At 35.7% G+C, this 20,313-nt stretch overlaps 1 protein-coding gene across 1 annotated transcript in view; it reads left to right on the top strand.

Annotated features, from left to right (window-relative positions):
- LOC127881272 (ubiquitin carboxyl-terminal hydrolase 15-like) overlaps window positions 1–20,313 on the top strand; it is a 74,911-nt gene that overhangs the window by 17,365 nt on the left and 37,233 nt on the right. The window contains exons 6-13 of the mRNA XM_052429017.1: window positions 265–481; window positions 1,248–1,316; window positions 8,701–8,833; window positions 10,878–11,051; window positions 12,296–12,454; window positions 14,334–14,558; window positions 16,968–17,051; window positions 19,185–19,339. Of these exons, the coding sequence (XP_052284977.1) occupies window positions 265–481; window positions 1,248–1,316; window positions 8,701–8,833; window positions 10,878–11,051; window positions 12,296–12,454; window positions 14,334–14,558; window positions 16,968–17,051; window positions 19,185–19,339 (1,216 nt within the window). The remainder of the gene's footprint in view (window positions 1–264; window positions 482–1,247; window positions 1,317–8,700; window positions 8,834–10,877; window positions 11,052–12,295; window positions 12,455–14,333; window positions 14,559–16,967; window positions 17,052–19,184; window positions 19,340–20,313) is intronic.

Genomic DNA, 20,313 nt, shown 5'->3' on the forward strand with positions numbered 1-20,313 from the left:
CACAAATATGCATTTTAGTCTGACTCTGGAAATATTGAGTTAATGCATGTGCGTAAAGTGTTGTCCCAGTTTAAGCTGTGCAGTCGGCCCAATATGGATTATTGCTGAGAAAAGACTTCTTTAAAAAATAAATACCATAAAAACTGAAAGTGTGTCTGATTGCACAGGCTTATCTGGGCCAACACTACACGCACACATAAGACCCTGTTTTCTCAGCACAGCTCATTTCTTTCATTATGATACCATTTTTTTTCATCATTACAGAGCAATTGGAAGTGGCGATGAGGCGTGAGTTCAACATCAATGAGGACAAGGAGGTCCGCCTTTGGAACCGCTACATGACCAACATGTATGAGCCCCTGAACAAGAAGGAGAACACCCTTCAGGACGCTGGCCTCTACTCAGGCCAGATAGTCGTCATAGAGCAGAAAAACGACGACGGTACCTGGCCGAGGGCAACCCCTGTGCCAGTGAACAAAAAGTATGTGTATTTAAGGATTATAATGTTATTAAAGTGTTCAAAGTAAAGTGTTAAATTTAGCAAGGTCATGAGTGACATGTAACCCCAAACCGAATTTCACTAGAATAATTAAATTTTCCCTAAATGTCAAGTTTACAGTAGACATTTTCTTCTTGATGATAATTATGCCCCCGGTAGGGTGGCATATAGCAGTTGAACTCTCCGTCAGTCTGTCCGTCCGTCTGTCCGAAAACTTTAACATTGGCGATAACTTTTGCATTATTGAAGATAGCAATTTGATATTTGGCATGCATGTGTAACTTTTGAGTGGTGAAAGGGCAAGGTCAGGGTCATCGTTCAAGGTCAAAAGTAAAAAAATACAATCCAAGGGAAGTAATAAGCTTTAAAAGGGAGATAATTTCTAAACCTGCCAAATTATATAATGAAATTTTATTTCAAAGCGGTGCAATAGGGGGCCTTGTGTTTCTGACAAACACATCTCTTGTTTATTTTTATTTCAGTATTTGTTGTAGTTATATTTCAATATTTCCCTATTTTTGCACCAATCTTAGTTTGAGTGTTGTCTTATAACAATAAAAAACAATGCAATTTTTATATGCCTTCACTTTTAGTTATTACATACCCCGATAAAAAGAGTTGAATTCTTCCTTTAGAGTCACAGCCCTGAATAGCTTCCGTTTAAAAAAGTACATGCCGTATTGTTAATGAGTATGGAATCCTTCTTTAATAACCAAAAATTAACAAGTATTGTTGTTCTTTTTTACAGCACATTTTCCAGCTCAAGTTCAAATACGGCTTCTAAACCTTCATCAAAAGGAGCTTACTATAACAACAAGTAAGTCCAGCTTTGAAAGATTTCATTATGACAGCCAGGGGATGTACATTGTTTTATCAGAAAGTAACCATATATATATATATATATAAATATGTATATATATATTTATTTATTTTTTGTTGTCTGATTTTGAGGTATTTGGTTTGGTCCCTTAAAATAACTATAGTTTCTGGTTCTTAATTTAAGTAAGAATGGTTCAATGGAACATCAACATCTCTTTGACAAAACCAGACAGAAACATTTTCAACAATTTACAGTTTATGCACACAATCATGATTAAAGAGTAAATATCTTACAGTTTTATGTCCTAGGTATTTTTTTTATAAAAAAAAGTTATATCATCATCAGGGCTTCCCCTGGCTCAAAAGTTTCTTTAGCCAAATTCGCCTTGCTATGGCAAAATTCGTCTATTTTGGGCTATTTTAAGTTTTAATGAAGAAAAAGTTGTAGCCAAATTGAATTTCCTTTAGCCAAATAAGTCAATTTGTAGCCATTGGCTAATTTGGTGAATGGCAGAGTAAGCACAGCATCTAATTTTAAATTAAAGGATTTATATTGAAATCTGTCCATCTATCTGTCTGCAGTTATTGTTCCCTGTGAAATGCAGTTGTGAATTTTATTGTCCTACATTTAAGTTAAAAATTAAAGATGTATTGCCCCTTTTTATGCCCCCGGTAGGGTGGCATATAGCAGTTGAACTGTCTGTCTGTCTGTGTGTCCGTCCGAAAACTTTAATATTGGCCATAACTTTTGCAATATTGAAGATAGCAACTTGATATTTGGCATGCATGTGTATCTCATGAAGCTGCACATTTTGAGTGGTGAAAGGTCAAGGTCATCCTTCAAGGTCAAAAGTAAAAAAATACAATCCAAGGGAAGTAATAAGCTTTTAAAGGGAGATAATTTCTAAACCTGCCAAATGATATATTGAAATTTTATTTCAAAGCAGCGCAATAGGGGGCATTGTGTTTCTGACAAACACATCTTTTGTTAAATATAGTTCTACTTGGAATTTCTGTAACACTTTTTCTAAAACTGTTAGCAAAATTATACTTCTCTGAAGCTACCACAACCATACAATTTATATAGGGTTTGTATCATTTTATATGTGCTCTCTTCTTAGTTTCTTAAAATTACCTGTGGTCAAAATGGTCACACTCAGGGTACCAATTATTTATAAAGACTTTTATAATAAAATTATTTAAAAAATCTTTCCCTTTGGAACAGCTAGGCCTAAAGGTTTAAAATTTGATATGTAACATTGTTTTGTGGTTCTCTTATAATTTAAAATGCCTATGTGGTCAATACTGGGCATTTCACAGGGGCCATTTTTTTATTGCTATACCTTGCTATGTATTACTACATGCGGCATTGCAATAAGTTTCGTCTTCATGAACTGTAAACATATGTGTGAAGTGACTGTTTTGGGCGACCGTTTTTTAACATTAATTGTATAATGTCTATAAATTCTGTGTATATTTTTAGCGAGGCTGTTTTCGGAGAAAACCAGAGCTATTGTCATAGCCAGCTCATCCGCCGTCCGCCCTAGGCGTCGTGCTAAAACCTTAATTTTGCGAATCTGAAACTTTTTTTTTCAATTTTGTCAATTTACCCGAACATGAAAAGGCCCCTTTAACATTTTGTCAAGGTTTTGAACATTGGCTCTAAAATCAAAGTGCTTCCACCTACAACTTTGAAACTTCATATGTAGATGCACCTTGATGAGTTCTACACGCCACACCCATTTTTGGGTCACTAGATCAAAGGTCAAGGTCACTGTGACCTCTAATATAAAACTTTAATAAAAACTTTAACATTGCCTCTAAAATCAAAGTGCTTCCACCTACAACTTTGAAACTTCATAATATGTAGATGCACCTTGATGAGTTCTACATGCCACACCCATTTTGGGTCACTAGGTCAAAGTTCAAGGTCACTGTGACCTCTAAAAAAAATAATTCTGACAAGCTTTCGCAGCCGAGCGTGGCACCCGTTATGCAGTGCTCTTGTTTAAATGAGATACAATATATAATCATATAACTATACACCATTAAATAAATTAAATATTAAATGTATTATATGAGGCAGTAGCCTATATCTTATTTAAATGTGACCTACATGTATAAATTGCATACAAGAAATTCCAATTCTTGCAAAATCCACTTTTGAATCCAAATGCAAATCTATCTTGAAGGTAATTATGAGAAAACAATGTTGCAAGAATTGGAATTGTTTGTACACTGTATACAATTTATAGGTCACATTTAAATAAGATAAAGGCTGCTGCCTCATAATTATAATGTTCAAGATAGATTTGCATTTGGATTCAATCTCATTATCCTGAAATTCACAAATGATTAATTTATCATTGTTACATAAATAATTAAAATATATTTTACACATGTAAAGATATAAGAAGCTAAAAATCATAAAATGAGTTCATCAAAGCCCAGACATCAGATTAAGATGATTTCATAGTAGACATGTCTCCGCCGGAGTTGTAAAGTTTGTTTGTTGGCAGTGTTGCGTGTCCATTGTGTCTGAATGACTCAATGGTGGTGTAGGTGTGATAATAAATGATACCTGCTAGAGTGAGAGGGTGTTAATGTAACCGCTATGGCCCAGAGGTATGCAGATCATGTCAGCTTGTTGAAGATGAGTAATTTATAAATAGAAGATTTAATGGGAACAAATAAAGTGTTTTACTTAATAGCAGTTGGCTTTATTGAACCATACAACAAGCTAATAAGGCGATAATTGGATTTGTACAGGCAGCTGATGTGATCAGTTGGTCTTATCGATAAATACAAAGGCCCATGTTAAGGACAACATTAAACACTAAATGATTAAAGGGCACAAGGCGCCAATTGGTCTTGGAGGGGCGTTGTGGTGAACCAAAAAACTGGCGTGATGCAGTGACGTGCTGATTAGCATTGGATTAGATAATACACAACACTACAAATAATTTAAGTTCATAAAACAACAAATCTGTTCATTAAATTATTGAGGTGTCATATTTAAATGAGATGTAATGATGTAAACCTTTGATTGCTTATATCTTTATAAAACTAAAGCAAGACAATATGTTCATGAAAATATTTACATGATGATGTTTAAATTCTTTTGCATATTGTTGTGGGCAGTTGTGTGTGATTGTGTTGCTAAAAAATCAACAAGGAAACATGCAGTGGTAATCACTTATGTTGCATGGTTTGTGTTCAACAAAATGCTTCAAGCTTTCTTTGCCAGTACATGAATGATGACATATCATGGTTTAAAGCCAAAAAGTTAAAAACCTTTTCATACATATTTTTTGCTTCATTTGTTGTTTCTTTTAACCCATATATTTCCAACCTGACTACAATTGACAGTAGTTTGGTGAATCTTGCCTTTGTGCACATTTTATTGCCAGATTTAAAACTAAAGGGACCTGTTCACATTTTGGTAAATTGCGAAAATTTTAAAAATTTGTTTCAGATTCACAAATTTTTAGCTGTAGTTTTGATATTTTGAGGTAGCAGTAATATTGAACATTTACCATGCTCTAAAATATCAAATATATGCATCTTTTGATGATTTAAAAACCTGCAAATTATATAGTGTTGAATAATTTGGAGAGTTCTGTTAATGTCGATTTATTTTGTGACACTACGAGGATTGCGTATATAAAGTATATACATCACTCATTGTATGAGCACGAATGGCCAAGTGGTCTAAGTGTTAGATTTTTTCTCCATGGATCAGTGGTTCTAGTCCAGTTGTGGTTGTTGTTTTTTTCTTCTTTAATTGTATACTTGTGTTTTGCTGGAGCCTTTTAGATCCAACGTTTACATTTATCAATATAAAGCATTTAATGACAACCTTCAATATTTGCCAAAATCTATGAAAAGGTCCCTTTAAGCAAAAGTATGTAAATTAATATTTCTTTAAGCTTGATTATGTACAAGCATGCAGCCTATTAAGCCTGTTGTTTGAAAGGAACCAGTACAGAGTACAAGCATGCAGCCTATTAAGCCTGTTGTTTGAAAGGAACCAGTACAAAGTACAAGCATGTAGCCTATTTAGCCTGTTGTTTGAAAGGAACCAGCACAGAGTACAAGCATGCAGCCTATTAAGCCTGTTGTTTGAAAGCAACCAGTACAGAGTACAAGCATGCAGCCTATTAAGCCTGTTGTTTGAAAGGAACCAGTACAGAGTACAAGCATGTTGCCTATTAAGCCTGTTGTTTGAAAGGAACCAGTACAGAGTATAAGCATGCAGCCTACTGTGAAACCATTTATTTTCGTCGGCACAAAATTTCGCCCTTTTCATAAAAATGACTATTTCGTCCGCTCTTAATTTCGCCCATTTCTGGTTTTGAAAAAAACAACAAAAAATCGTCCGATTTGTTTGTAATACATGTAATACGCGGTTGCGAAAAAATCGTGCTGGGGAAAGAGAGGCGACACTTGGTAGTCACTTGCAAGAGGTGGGCCTTGTTTGGCATATGCCAATTAACAAGTCTGTTATTTTAGGTGATAGTAACTGTCCCTTATTATTTTATGTCATTGACACGTTCTTTGTTATGATTAGCGGATAAGTGGGACTGAATAATCGTTAACGAGTGTTTTAAACAACGAAGCCAATTTCCAATTAGTCTTTTTCCGTTACTATCACGGTGAAACTGATAACAATCTTACCTTTATCGGCGCCAATTAGAGAAGGTGCGAAGCTTGTTCTATTATACGAAAGAGGATCTAGTTTGTTAAATGTTTTTTTTTCTGAATGGAACGCTGCATTTATTGATAAACAACAGTATTAAATCTATAAAAAAAAATGTTTTTGTTATAAAAAAAACAAAGGTACGGGTTTTTATGTATATGTACAAAAATAGTAGATGCAGTTAAAACAAAACAACCAAACACAAATCAAAATGTTCTTTATTAATTTGTAACAAAGCCCAGAATATATTTCAGTCAGGTGTTGATCACACATCGTCATATTTAAATTGCGTTTAATAGTATTGTCTTTAATCCGGATTCACCGCGTGTAGGCTGTATAATCTGCAACACCCCTGGAAAACACAATACACACAATGGGTAATAAAGTTGTTAACAATTAGCGCTAATCAACACTAATATACCTAAACGAAGTCGACGCATTCGATACAGCCTTATTGCATTCGCGTTTTACAGGAAATGTCAGTTGTCAGTACACTGTATAATGAACACCCCTTTGTGTCAAAACCGGATTTAACTTGAGTGTGAATAGTCGACTGTTTCATGTTCTTTGTATCAATACCATCTGTGTATCTGTATTATAAGTATACCAGTCAACGAACAAGGTGCGCTTCCGCATATGGGTATTCGGACGTTCAAAAAATTGACCTACGGTTTAGCGTTCACGCCGTCGAACGCATTAAGCAATATAACTCGTTTTTTTTTTCACTATTTCTTTATTTGCAAAAAATATAAGTGGCTTATAACTTACCTTGCAATCTTTTTTTCTCGCATTTTGCGAGTGTGCGAGTATTAATTTCGAGCCCTGTGTATATGCGTGGATTACGCTGGATTTAAATGCCTCATGCCTACAGTTATTCAGTCTTATTTGTTTCAAATATGGGACATGATTGTTCGTTAGGATCTTGAATTCGTCCATCGGTCGAAGGACGAAAAAGGCATAAATTAATGTCGGACGAATAATAATGGTTTCACAGTATAAAGCCTGTTGTTTGAAAGGAACCAGTACAAAGTACAAGCATGTAGCCTATTAAGCCTGTTGTTTGAAAGGAACCAGTACAGAGTACAAGCATGTAGCCTATTAAGCCTGTTGTTTGAAAGGAACCAGTACAGAGTACAAGCATGTAGCCTATTTAGCCTGTTGTTTGAAAGGAACCAGTACAGAGTACAAGCATGTAGCCTATTTAGCCTGTTGTTTGAAAGGAACCAGTACAGAGTACAAGCATGCAGCCCATTAAGCCTGTTGTTTGAAAGCAACCAGTACAGAGTATAAGCATGCAGCCTATTAAGCCTGTTGTTTGAAAGGAACCAGTACAAAGTACAAGCATGTAGCCTATTAAGCCTGTTGTTTGAAAGGAACCAGTACAGAGTACAAGCATGTAGCCTATTAAGCCTGTTGTTTGAAAGGAACCAGTACAGAGTACAAGCATGTAGCCTATTTAGTAGCCTATTAAGCCTGTTGTTTGAAAGGAACCAGTACAGAGTACAAACATGTAGCCTATTTAGCCTGTTGTTTGAAAGCAACCAGTACATAGTACAAGCATGCAGCCCATTAAGCCTGTTGTTTGAAAGGAACCAGTACAGAGTACAAGCATGCAGCCCATTAAGCCTGTTGTTTGAAAGCAACCAGTACAGAGTACAAGCATGTAGCCTATTAAGCCTGTTGTTTGAAAGGAACCAGTACAGAGTACAAGCATGTAGCCTATTAAGCCTGTTGTTTGAAAGGAACCAGCACAGAATACAAGCATGTAGCCTGTTTAGCCTGTTGTTTGAAAGGAACCAGTACAGAGTACAAGCATGTAGCCTATTTAGCCTGTTGTTTGAAAGGAACCAGTACAGAGTACAAGCATGCAGCCTATTAAGCCTGTTGTTTGAAAGGAACCAGTACAGAGTACAAGCATGTAGCCTATTAAGCCTGTTGTTTGAAAGGAACCAGTACAGAGTACAAGCATGTAGCCTATTAAGCCTGTTGTTTGAAAGGAACCAGTACAGAGTACAAGCATGTAGCCTATTTAGCCTGTTGTTTGAAAGGAACCAGTACAGAGTACAAGCATGTAGCCTATTTAGCCTGTTGTTTAAAAGGAACCAGTACAGAGTAAAAGCATGTAGCCTATTTAGCCCATTGTTTGAAAGGAACCAGTACAGGGTACAAGCATGTAGCCTTTTTAGCCCGTTTTTTTAAAGGAACCAGTACAGGGTCCAAGCATGTAGCCTATTTAGCCTGTTGTTTGAAAGGAACCAGTACAGGGTACAAGCATGTAGCCTATTTAGCCTGTTGTTTGAAAGGAACCACTACAGGGTACAAGCATGTAGCCTATTAAGCCTGTTGTTTGAAAGGAACCAGTACAGAGTATTATAGGCTCAACCTATCATAAACATCAAACTTACAGAATTTCAGTATTCAAACCCAAACAAAATTTGTCTCAAGTCAATATTACACTTGAGACTAAGTTCTTGACAAAGAACTGCTATGTTGCTATTCATGTTCCATGAGAAAGACAATTATCCACAACAAAATTTAAAGTTAAAGAATTTTACCTAACAGACATGAAATTCCCTTAAACTTGCCATTCATTTAAAAAAAAAAGATTTTTTTCTGGAGCTTTGTTGATTCCGACCCCAACCTTTATTAAGTATATTACTCTATGTTTCTTATATCTTTGCAGGTCAAGTAACAAGTGCTGCAGCTGGAACAGCTATGATGGGTATGGCAGCAGCCAGCAGGAGAAGAGTGTTACCCCTGGGCTCTGTGGTCTCTCCAACATTGGCAACACTTGCTTTATGAACTCAGCACTGCAGGTAATTAATGTGTCTTGGGGTCTGATTGGTTTCCAGTTGTTATAGTGTGATCTGATTGATAACCAGTGGTTATATTGTGGTCAGATTGGTTATCAGTGGTTATACTATGGTCTGATAGGTTGCAAATGGTTATGCTGTGGTCAGATTGGTTACCAGTTGTTAAACTGTGGTTTGAATTTTAAACAGTGGCTATACTGTGGCCAGATTTGATACCGGTGTTTATACTGTGGTTTGATTGGTTACCAGTTGTTATTCGGTGGTCTGATTGGTTACCCAAAGTTATGCTGTAGTCAAATAGGTTGCAAATTGTTATACTCTAGTCTGTTTGGCTACAAGTGGTTATACTGTGCTCTGATTGGTTACCAGTGGTCATTATGTTGTCAGATTGGTTACCAGTGGTAATACTGTGGTCAGATTAGTTATCAGTGGTTATACTGTGGTCTGATTGGTTACCAGTGGTCATAATGTTGTCAGATTGGTTACCAGTGGTAATACTGTGCTCAGATTAGTTACCAGTGGTTATACTGTGCATCGATTGGTTACCAGTAGTCATACTGTTGTCAGATTGGTTACCAGTGGTAATTCTGTGGTCACATTGGTTTCAACTTGGTAACCAGTGACTATACTGTGTTCTAATTGGTTATCAGTGGTTATTCTGTGGTCAGATTGGTGACCAGTTGTAACACTGTGTTCTGATTGGTTACCAGTGGTTATACTGTGGTCAGATTGGTTACAAGTGGTTTAACCGTGGTCAGATTGGTAAGCAGTGGTTATTATGTGGTCAGATTGGTTACAAGTGGTTACACTGTGATTGGTTATACTGTGGTCAGATTGATTTCACTGTGGTCAGATTGTTTAGCAGTGGTTATTCTGTGGTCAGATTCATTACCAGTGGTAACACTGTGGTCAGATTGGTCATCAGTGGTAATTTTGTGGACAGATTGGTAACCAGTACTAATACTGTGGTCAGATTGGTAAACAGTGGTTATTATGTGGTCAGATTGGTAACCATTGGTTATACTGAGGTCAGATTGGTTACCGGCGGTTATTGTGTGGTCAAATTGGTTACCAGTGGTTATACTGTGGTCGGATTGGTGACGATTGGTTATACTGTAGACAGATTGGTTACTAGTGGTTTTTCTGTGGTCAGATTGGTAACCAGTGGTTATTCTGTGGTCAGATTGGTCATCAGTGGTAATTCTGTGGACAGATTGGTAACCAGTGGTTATACTGTGGTCAGATTGGTAAACAGTGGTTATTCTGTGGTCAGATTGATAACCATTGGTTATACTGTGGTCAGATTGGTTACCAATGGTTATAATGGGGTCAGATTGTTTGCCAGTGTTCATACTGTGGTCAGATAGGTTAGCAGTGGTTATACCTCCTGCAAAACAAGGGGGATATGCTGGTATGGCTATCTAGACATCTGTTTGTGTTTTGTCTGTATCATATCTCAGAACTATCAAGAGGTATCAATTTTTAAATGGGAAGTGCAGTGCACAAGATCCTTAACTCTTGCTGACATGTCTTTAGAGTTTTCCTATTCTTTATCAACATACTTAAATTATTTCTGGTGAATATCTAGAAAACTATAACAGGGATCTAGTATAACTCAGAATATCAAACAAAATTAGCAATGTCCTTAGTAAGTAGATAGTTATTTTTTTATGTATTTTATTGTTATGCACTGACAAAGTTGTAGGTGATACGCATTTAGCTTGTCCATCGTGCATTTGTCAAATTAAGAAAAGACTGTAGATTATCAGGTAATATAAAAACTATAACCATGTAGAAATATGTGTATTATAGAGATTTTTCTGTCGGTGACTTTGTGATAACTTGCTTAATCTATGATTGCTTTGGAGATCCATAATATGTTTGGAGATGATGTTTAAGTATTAGACCTTTAATTTGTGAATATGAGGAACTCATTTTGAAATATTGCCCTACTTAAATTTTAAAATATAACTCGATTTAAAAGCTGTTAACAGTTTTGACTTCATAAAATATAATATCAACAATAAGAACTGTTCTATATTTTCAGTGCATGAGTAATGTCCCCCACCTGACTGAATACTTCAGGTCAGGGAAGTGGGTGGATGAGGTAAACAAAGATAACCCCCTCGGCATGGATGGCGAAATAGCAAGCTCATACGCTGAGCTAATCAAAATTATGTGGCAGGGAGACTACAGTTATACGGTGCCGAGAGATTTCAAGGTCAGTTATTAGATCCTGTAAATTCCTTAATTTTGTCATCATGAATATGTAGAGTAAGATCCAGTATCCAAAAAGGTACAACCTGATCTGAAAGGTGCAAATCCTCATTAATCATACTTCCGTAATTACTCTATGTTTTCGGACACTTAAAAATAATTATTTTCTTTCGTGTCCAAAAACTTAGATACGAAAAATATTCACAAAATACGGGTGTCCGAAATCTTTGAGTCGAAAATTGAAGTGTCTGAAAATAGCATCAATTGTATCAACGACTACTGGTAATAGCACGCGCTTGTAAAATACCATGCCGTATAGAATAAATTACAGTTATATATGTTTGCACTGCATTTTTAATAATTTTAAATGCTTAATTTATTTGAGAGAAAGTTACTCCAAGTTTGTGCTTTGACCAACGAGTTCAAAGATGAGCATGTGATGTACCGATACTCGATAGTTTGAACATGTAATTAACGCAATAAAATAAGAAACTATGAATTCTTTGTTTGTTCATTTCCGATAGTTGTTGTCTAACACCTTCCATTGTTCGTAAAACTTGCTATAGGGTGCATCACACTTTGAAGCATTTAGTATTTGTCACAGTTATTTTACTGAGAAGGGGTAGTACCAATGCGGTAGATAATTGAACTGTTAATTGGCACTACCCCTGGTAATTGTCATAACGCTTATGCCATCGGGTGAAACCATTGTTTAATATCGGTTTACAAGGTTATTTACCTAATAACGCAAATGTAATGGTCCGTTGCCCTCCGGCATGCACTGGCCATGTTTTATGATGTTAATCTGGTTGTAAAACCTCATGATCGAAGTGTCATTAGATATCGAAAACAGGACCGAAATTTGGTAAAATAGCGCTGTAAAATATACTGTCCGAAAACTTAGAGACATGAATTATGAACAAAACTCGTGTGTCCGAAAATTAAGAGTTACGAAAAATAATTATTTTGCTAAAAAGGGGGTGTCCAAATACTTAGAGTGTCCGAAAACATAGAGTTATTACGGTAGTTATGCTTTTTGTGTTTGTTTTATCCAACAAATGTCTGAATTTGTATAAATGTTTTTAATGGCCGTTGGTTCACAGCCCATCAGTGTTCATTATATTACCTCTCAGATTGTAAATAACATAAGACCTGTTTTATCTGAACAGTATTCAATGCCGAATATCAGAGAGTTTATCATCATACACTTAAGAATCTATTACAATTCCCCTGTGGTTTGTATTTCAGTATGCTGTGGGCAGGTTTGCGCCCCAGTTCTCAGGTTACTCCCAGCAGGATGCCCAGGAGCTCATGGCCTTCCTGCTGGATGGACTTCATGAGGACCTGAACCGCATCAAGAAAAAGCCCTACATAGAACAGAAGGATTCTGATAACCGACCAGATGAGGTGAATATCTTGTGTTGTAAACTGAATGAATCAGTCGTTGATTGGAATTGAGGGTTCTTGTGTTCTCATAATTAAAAAATATAGTAATGAGAGAACAAAATTGAATATTTAAAAATCAATTTAAATGATTTAAATGAACAGGAATCTTAAAATATTATTCAAGTTTACATTACTTAAAATAGTGATAGTATAATAATGAAGATCATGCAATGGGTTTTTATCCTATTTTTAGCTCACCTGATTGCTCAGGTGAGCTTTTGTGACAGGTCTTTATCCGTCGTCAGTCCGTCCCTCCGTCCGACATCCACATTTGGTTTGTAAACACTGTAGAGGCCACATTTATTGTCCGATCTTCATGAAACTTTGTCAGAAGCTTTGTCCCAATGAAATCTCGGTCATGTTCGAAACTGGGTCATGCCGGGTCAAAAACTAGATCACTAGGTCAAAGAAAAGAAAAAACTTGTAAACACTGTAGAAGTCACATTTCATGCCCAATCTTCATGTAACGTTGTCAAAATGTTTGTCTTAATGATATGTTAGGTTGAGTTCAAAAGTGGTTCCAGTCCGTTGAAAAACATGGCCACCAGTGGGCGGGACAGTTTTCCTTATTTGGCTATAGAGAAACCTCGTAAACACTCTAGAAGTCACAATTTTTGCCCAATCATCATAAAAGTTGGTCAAAACATTGGTTTTATTGATATCTCGGATGAGTTCGAAAATGGTCCAGATCGGTGATAAAACATGGCCGCCAGTGGGCGGGGCATTTTTCTCTATATGTATATAGTGAAAACATGTGCACACTCTAGAAGTCACATTTTTGGCCCAATTTTCATGAAATTTGGTCAGAACATTTGTTTCCTTGATATGAGAGTTGAGTTTGAAAATGGTTCCGGTCAGTTGAATAACATGGCTGCCAGGGGGGGAGGGCAGTTTTCCTGATTTGGCTATAGAGAAACCTTGTTAACACTATAGAAGTCACAATTTTTGCCCAATCATCATGAAAGTTGGTCAAAACATTGGTTTTATTGATATCTCGGACGAGTTCGAAAATGGTCCAGATCGGTGAAAAAACATGGCCGCCAGTGGGCGGGGCAATTTCTCTATATGTATATTATAGTGAAAACATGTGAACACTCTAGAAGTCACATTTTTGGCCCAATTTTCATGAAATTTGGTCAGAACATTTGTTTCTTTGATATGAGAGTTGACTTTGAAAATGGTTCCGGTCAGTTAAATAACATGGCTGCCGGGGGGGGGGGCAGTTTTCTTATATTAATATAGTAAAAAAAAGCTTGTGAACACTCTAGAAATCACATTTTTTGCCCAATCATCATGAAACTTGGTACAAAGATTGGTTTTATATATATCACATAATTAATGCCATAATTATTGCCCTTAGATTGTCCGAATTTTAATTATATTATACAAAATCCTTGTAAACACTCAAGAGGTCACAATTTTTTTCAGATTTTATGAATCTTGGTCATGATATTTGTTTTTGTAAGCAAAGTTTGATGTTTGGTTAGGGGGGGGGGGGGGTCAACTCAAAATATAGGTCACCAGGACAAATCTTACAAAAACAAAAACACTCCATATGCCAGAGTTTTGGTTCAATAATGATGAAACTTGACCAGGATGTTTGTCTGGACAATATCTAGGTCAAGTTTGACGTTTGGTAAAGATTGAATGAACCGACTCCTCTCAGGTGAGTGAACTAGGGCCATCTTGGCCCTCTTGTTGATATGAAGCCATAGGATGAAAAATAAAAATATATAAGAGTGTCTCACTTTAAGACGTTATCAAAATGACATGATAAACACAAAACAACTACAGTTAAAACTTGGCTTTCTTCAAACATGAACAATTATCACATTGACAGGTTGTTGCCAAGGAAGCATGGGATAACTACCTCAAGCGCAACAATTCGATCATCACGGACCTCTTCCACGGCCTCCTCAAGTCCACAGTCCAGTGTCCTGAGTGCGACAAGATCTCTGTGACCTTTGACCCGTTCTGCTACCTCTCCCTGCCGATGCCTGTGAAGAAAGAACGCCAGCTGGAGGTGTTTTGGGTCCCACAGAAGCCTGAGAAGAAGCCGTCCCAGGTAGGGTGCAAAGTACGCGTTATTTTTTTTGTTATTTTCTTTTATATTTTGATGGACATAATAACGTGTAGCTTGGGGTCTGATTTCTTGACTGTTATAGGGACAGGTGGTTTAAGTTTTTATGTCCCCCATCCACTATAGTGGGGGACATATTGTTTTTGCCCTGTCTGTTGGTCTGTACGTTGGTCTGTTGGTCTGTTTGCTCCAACTTTAACATTTGCAATAACTTTTTCAATATTCAAGATAGCAACTTGATATTTGGCATGCATGTGTATCTCATGGAGCTGCACATTTTTAGTGGTGAAAGGTCAAGGTCATCCTTCAAGGTCAGAGGTCAAATATATGTGGCCAAAATCGCTCATTTTATGAATACTTTTGCAATATTGAAGATAGCAACTTGATATTTGGCATGCATGTGAATCTCATGGAGCCGCACATTTTGAGTGGTGAAAGGTCAAGGTCATCCTTCAAGGTCAGAGGTCAAGTATATGTGGCCAAAATCGCTCATTTTATGAATACTTTGGCAATATTGAAGATACCAACTTGATATTTGGCATGCATGTGTATCTGTATCTCTTGGAGCCGCACATTTTGAGTGGTGAAAGGTCAAGGTCATCTTTCAAGGTCAAAGGTAAAAAAAATATAAATAAATTCAAAGCGGCGCAGAAGGGGACATAGTGTTTCTCACAAACACATTTCTTGTTTATTTTAACAATAAAATTTTAACTCAAAAAATATTGTTAAAGCACAATACATTACTTAATTTGGTTATATCTTATATTTTATGTTTTGATTCAAAACATATTTGTCTCTTAGAAATTGCAAATCAAAACTTGATTGGGATATGGAAATAGTGAGCTTAAACTTAGCTTCATAAAACAGACTAAAGAACTTTCAAGAAATCGGGGCCAGAGTCCTTACCGTGCATAGTCTCTATGTGCTTAGATTTCTTGTAGATTTTGTTCTATGATTTGTTACCTAATTAAGGCTTGTAGTGTTGGACATTGGGTGTAATGAGCATGTATAAAGTGTCAGCTCAGCTTGCCTATGTTGTCTGTGTAGGATAGACAAGAGTGGCACTGTCCAGGCTGATCTGGAATGACGCTCAACACATTAGTGATTTCAGCATCTGTTTCAATATTAAAATTGTTATGTTGCTCTCTTTTAGCTTCCTCTGTATGCTTGAATATAATATTACAAAGTTACTATAAAAAAATTACTAACCTTTTCCTTAATTCAATGTAATATGTGTTTTCATTCACCTGTAATTTTTCCATTTAAAAAAGTATATTTCTTCCCAAATGGTAAAATTAATTTATTATATTTTGGAAAATTATTGCTCTGGTTTTAATGTTTCTCTTTAAAAAGATACATGTATACACAAAATAAACATCAATTGATTAAGTTCTAATGTCTGCCATCCAATCATGTTTTGAACAGTGAAACGGTGTAGACAATTCAGACATTGTAATACAATCTAGTATAAAGATTCAGACATTGTAATACAATCTAGTATAAAGATTCAGACATTGTAATACAATCTAGTATAAAAATTGAGACATTGTAATACAAACTAGTATAAAGATTCAGACATTGTAATACAATCTAGTATAAAGATTCAGACATTGTAATACAATCTTGTATAAAGATTGAGACATTGTAATACAATCTAGTATAAAGATGCTGTCAGACATTGTAATACAATCTAGTATAAAGATTGAGACATTGTAATACAATCTTGTATAAAGATTCAGACATTGTAATACAATCTAGTATAAAGATTGAGACATTGTAATACAATCTAGTATAAAGATTCAGACATTGTAATACAATCTAGTATAAAGATTCAGACATTGTAATACAATATAGTATCAAAATTGAGACATTGTAATACAATCTAGTATAAAGATTGAGACATTGTAATACAATCAAGTATAAAGATTCAGACATTGTAATACAATCTAGTATAAAGATGCTGTCAGACATTGTAATACAATCTAGTATAAAGATGCTGTCAGACATTGTAATACAATCTAGTATAAAGATGCTGTCAGACATTGTAATACCATCTAATATAAAGATTCAGACATTGTAATACAATCTAGTATAAAGATGCTGTCAGACATTGTAATACAATCTAGTATAAAGATGCTGTCAGACATTGTAATACAATCTAGTATAAAGATGCTGTCAGACATTGTAATACAATCTAGTATAAAGATTCAGACATTGTAATACAATCTAGTATAAAGATGCTGTCAGAAGTTTATCAGACATTGTAATACAATCTAGTATAAAGATGCTGTCAGAAGTTTATCAGACATTGTAATACAATCTAGTATAAAGATTCAGACATTGTAATACAATCTAGTATAAAGATGCTGTCAGAAGTTTATTGTTCTCTATCAGTTCAAGCTTACTGTTCCTAAGATGGGCTGTGTACAGGACATATGTGTTGCACTCTCCCCTTACGTGAAAGTGGACAAACAGTTTGTAAGTTGTGTTTTTGTTTTAATTGATGTTGCAATAAACATGACTTTTAGATAGTGTACTAGTATAAGTTTTTATAAAAGACCTGATATGAAATCATTATGGGTCTATTTACTTTCAAAGCGCAGCCATGTTTACTTTTTTAGAGTTTCAAAATGGCACACAATCGACTCCTTTGACTATAAGTACTAGCTCCAGATTAGCTGAATTTCATGGCTTTTCAAACAACTACATAAGTTCTTTTTTTCAGGATCATGACATTAATCTGACAAGAATTAAGAGGCTATGGCTTATTTGGCTTTGTAAATAAAAGAAAAAAAATTAACGTAGGACAAGATTTCCTTCACCAAAAATACCGTACATTCGCGGCCATAAGTCTACATCGGCCATAAGTCGAGGGGTATAATGTAGCTAGAAAAACTTGGTTTTTGCCTTGACTCTGCCATAAGTCGGGGGGTAAATTTCCTCAATATCTCTGACATGTTTAAGTGACATTTTAGTCATGGTTCTGAGGGCTTTTGTACCGGCAGTTGACATTTTATGGGATATTAATAATAAGAATATATTTAAAACGAAACATTCAACGTTTCAATTATTTATTATAACGAAAAATATATTTTATTGTTAAAAATCATAATAACATATCATTGATTATTTCGAACTTAATATATCTTTCACAAATCAAAATTAGTTTCCCATTTAACGTAATGACTTTCAGCGTTTATATTATGAGCAGATATTTTTGTATTCAAATGTGAGTGCTATTGATGTGAAAATTCGGTAAAATCTTGAACGCAGAAATTCATTATATGGTCAAAATAATTGTAACTTGCTCTCAAACAATCAACAACGCTTTCGCCATTAAACAGGTGAATTTACCAACACTCGCATCGCTCGCTATTCGACTGTTATATACATATTCGTAAATCACGAGATACCCGAGAAATATTTTCTGCATTCTGGAAAAACGTCTGATCTAATAATACTTAGCAGCTAAACAATGAATGAAATCTTCACTCAGATAAGATGTATTTATTTACGAAACGATTATGCATAAATTGTGGGACAGGAATAAATCAACGAAACCACACCTTCATCCAATAAAAAAATAAACCATGTGAAGTTGAACAATAGCGATTGGTTAAAGGCGTATCCAACGATAGAGTAATTATTTTTGATTGGTCAGAAGTAGTTTGTAGCAGAACCGTTGTGCATATCATTAACGATAACTATTTTAGGCGTGATGCAATAAAGACAAATGATTGAAAGGATGCCAACACTACACTTTACACTTTGATCTTAGTCAAAAGGCCGAGAAGCGATAATTGGTGGCATAAAGACACCTGCACCTGTTGACAGTTTGTATTTACACTGATAAACTTAAAATGGGTACAAGTGTCATCAGTTGATTTACTATTGTTCTTAGCAGACAACGGATGATGTATCAATAGACAAATTGATATGGATAATTTTCGCCACTTTACCGTACGTCACAAATGTTTAATATTTTCGAAGTTATTTTTACATGTTTTTATTTGGACTTATTACGAAGATTAATGAATTAAAAACCAATGTAACATGAGTATTTTGTTATTGGCGGACATTTAAGTAAAACCCGAGTCAGTCTTCCCGTAAACAGTCATAATTCTTCCGCTTCGGAGATTTATTACTTTTAAAAAAAAACGGCACAGAAATATGTTTTTATTTTTTTATTTAGTACCTCATCCATAAGTCGAGTTGACTTTTAAGGTCAATTTTGGGAGCGTTTTTAGGTCAACTTATGGCCGCAAATTTACGGTATATACAAATGTTACAAAATTATGTTCCTATAGGATTCTGCTTGTAATAAAATAAGGTTTGAGTGCATATCAAAATGCGCCGTTTAAAACATGAGGTCATTGTGTACATGTATGTTCTGTTTCTGGCATTATGGATTTTTCCCCGCACCCATTGAGTATGTCTTATATCAATAATATGCACATCTTAAAATTAGAAGGTCCATTTCAGCAGCTTTATGCCCAATTTATGGCGTAAGTTTTATTACTTCTTATAGTAACATATGCAATAATCATAAATATTAATAAATAAAACAACAGCATACAAATATGTTACCAAATAAGCCCTGTATTTCTGCAGATGCTTGTGACAGACGTGTACAATCACCGGTTCCACAAGATATTTGCCATGAACGAGCCCCTGAGCTCCATCATGGACAGGGATGACATCTTTGTGTACGAGGTTCCACCCAGCAAGGACGCCATGGTGATACCCATCTACATGAGGGAGGAGAGGTAACCTGCCTGTCTGGCTGGATCTCTGTTATATGCATTTGGATTGTTTTTTTTGCCAAGATCAGTCTACCTATAATCTTAAAAGTACAATAAAAGTGTGAAGTGTCATCCCTGATTGGCCTCTGTGGACTGCAGAGGTAATCTAGGACGACACTAAACGCACATGCTTTAACCCCCCTTTTGCCAAAGCACTGCTTATTTGTTTACTTACTTTTTTTGTTAAGATGTGAAAAAGAAATGAAAAAAGTTTACTGACTTTATTAACCAATTTAAAAAAAAAGCAAACATTTTATAGAGCTTTTTAGCCAGGTTTTCCGAAGGAAAAAACTGGTTATTAGATTGGCGATGTCGGCAGGTGGCTGGTGGGCTGGCTGGCGGGCAGAACAAGCTTGTCCGGGCATTAAATTTGGTGTTCATTGTAAGATTTTAAAATCATTTGGCACATTTGTTCACCATCATTGGACAGTGTGTCGCGCGCAAGAATTAGGTCGATATCTCCAAGGTCAAGTTCGCCACGACTAAAAATAGATTGATTTTGAAATAAGGGGGGTAACTGTGCAATCAGTAACAATGCACATTTTGAGTTGTCTCACTTTATCAGACTTTTTTATGTCCCCAACTATAGTAGTGGGGGACATATTTTTTTTGCCCTGTCTGTTGGTTGGTCTGTTGGTCTGTTTGCGCCAATTTTAACATTTGCAATAACTTTTGCAATATTGAAGATAGCAACTTGATATTTGGCATGCATATGTATCTCATGGAGCTGCACATTTTGAGTGGAGAAAGGTCAAGGTCATCCTTCAAGGTCAGAGGTCAAATATATGGGTCAAAATCGCTAATTTAATGTTCACTTTTGCAGTATTTCAATATTCAAGATAGCAACTTGATATTTGGCATGCATGTGTATCTCATGGAGCTGCACATTTTGAGTGGTGAAAGGTCAAGGTCAAGGTCATCCTTCAAGGTCAGAGGTC

This window comes from Dreissena polymorpha, chromosome 5 (assembly GCF_020536995.1).
Source record: "Dreissena polymorpha isolate Duluth1 chromosome 5, UMN_Dpol_1.0, whole genome shotgun sequence".
Classification (NCBI taxonomy): domain Eukaryota; kingdom Metazoa; phylum Mollusca; class Bivalvia; order Myida; family Dreissenidae; genus Dreissena; species Dreissena polymorpha.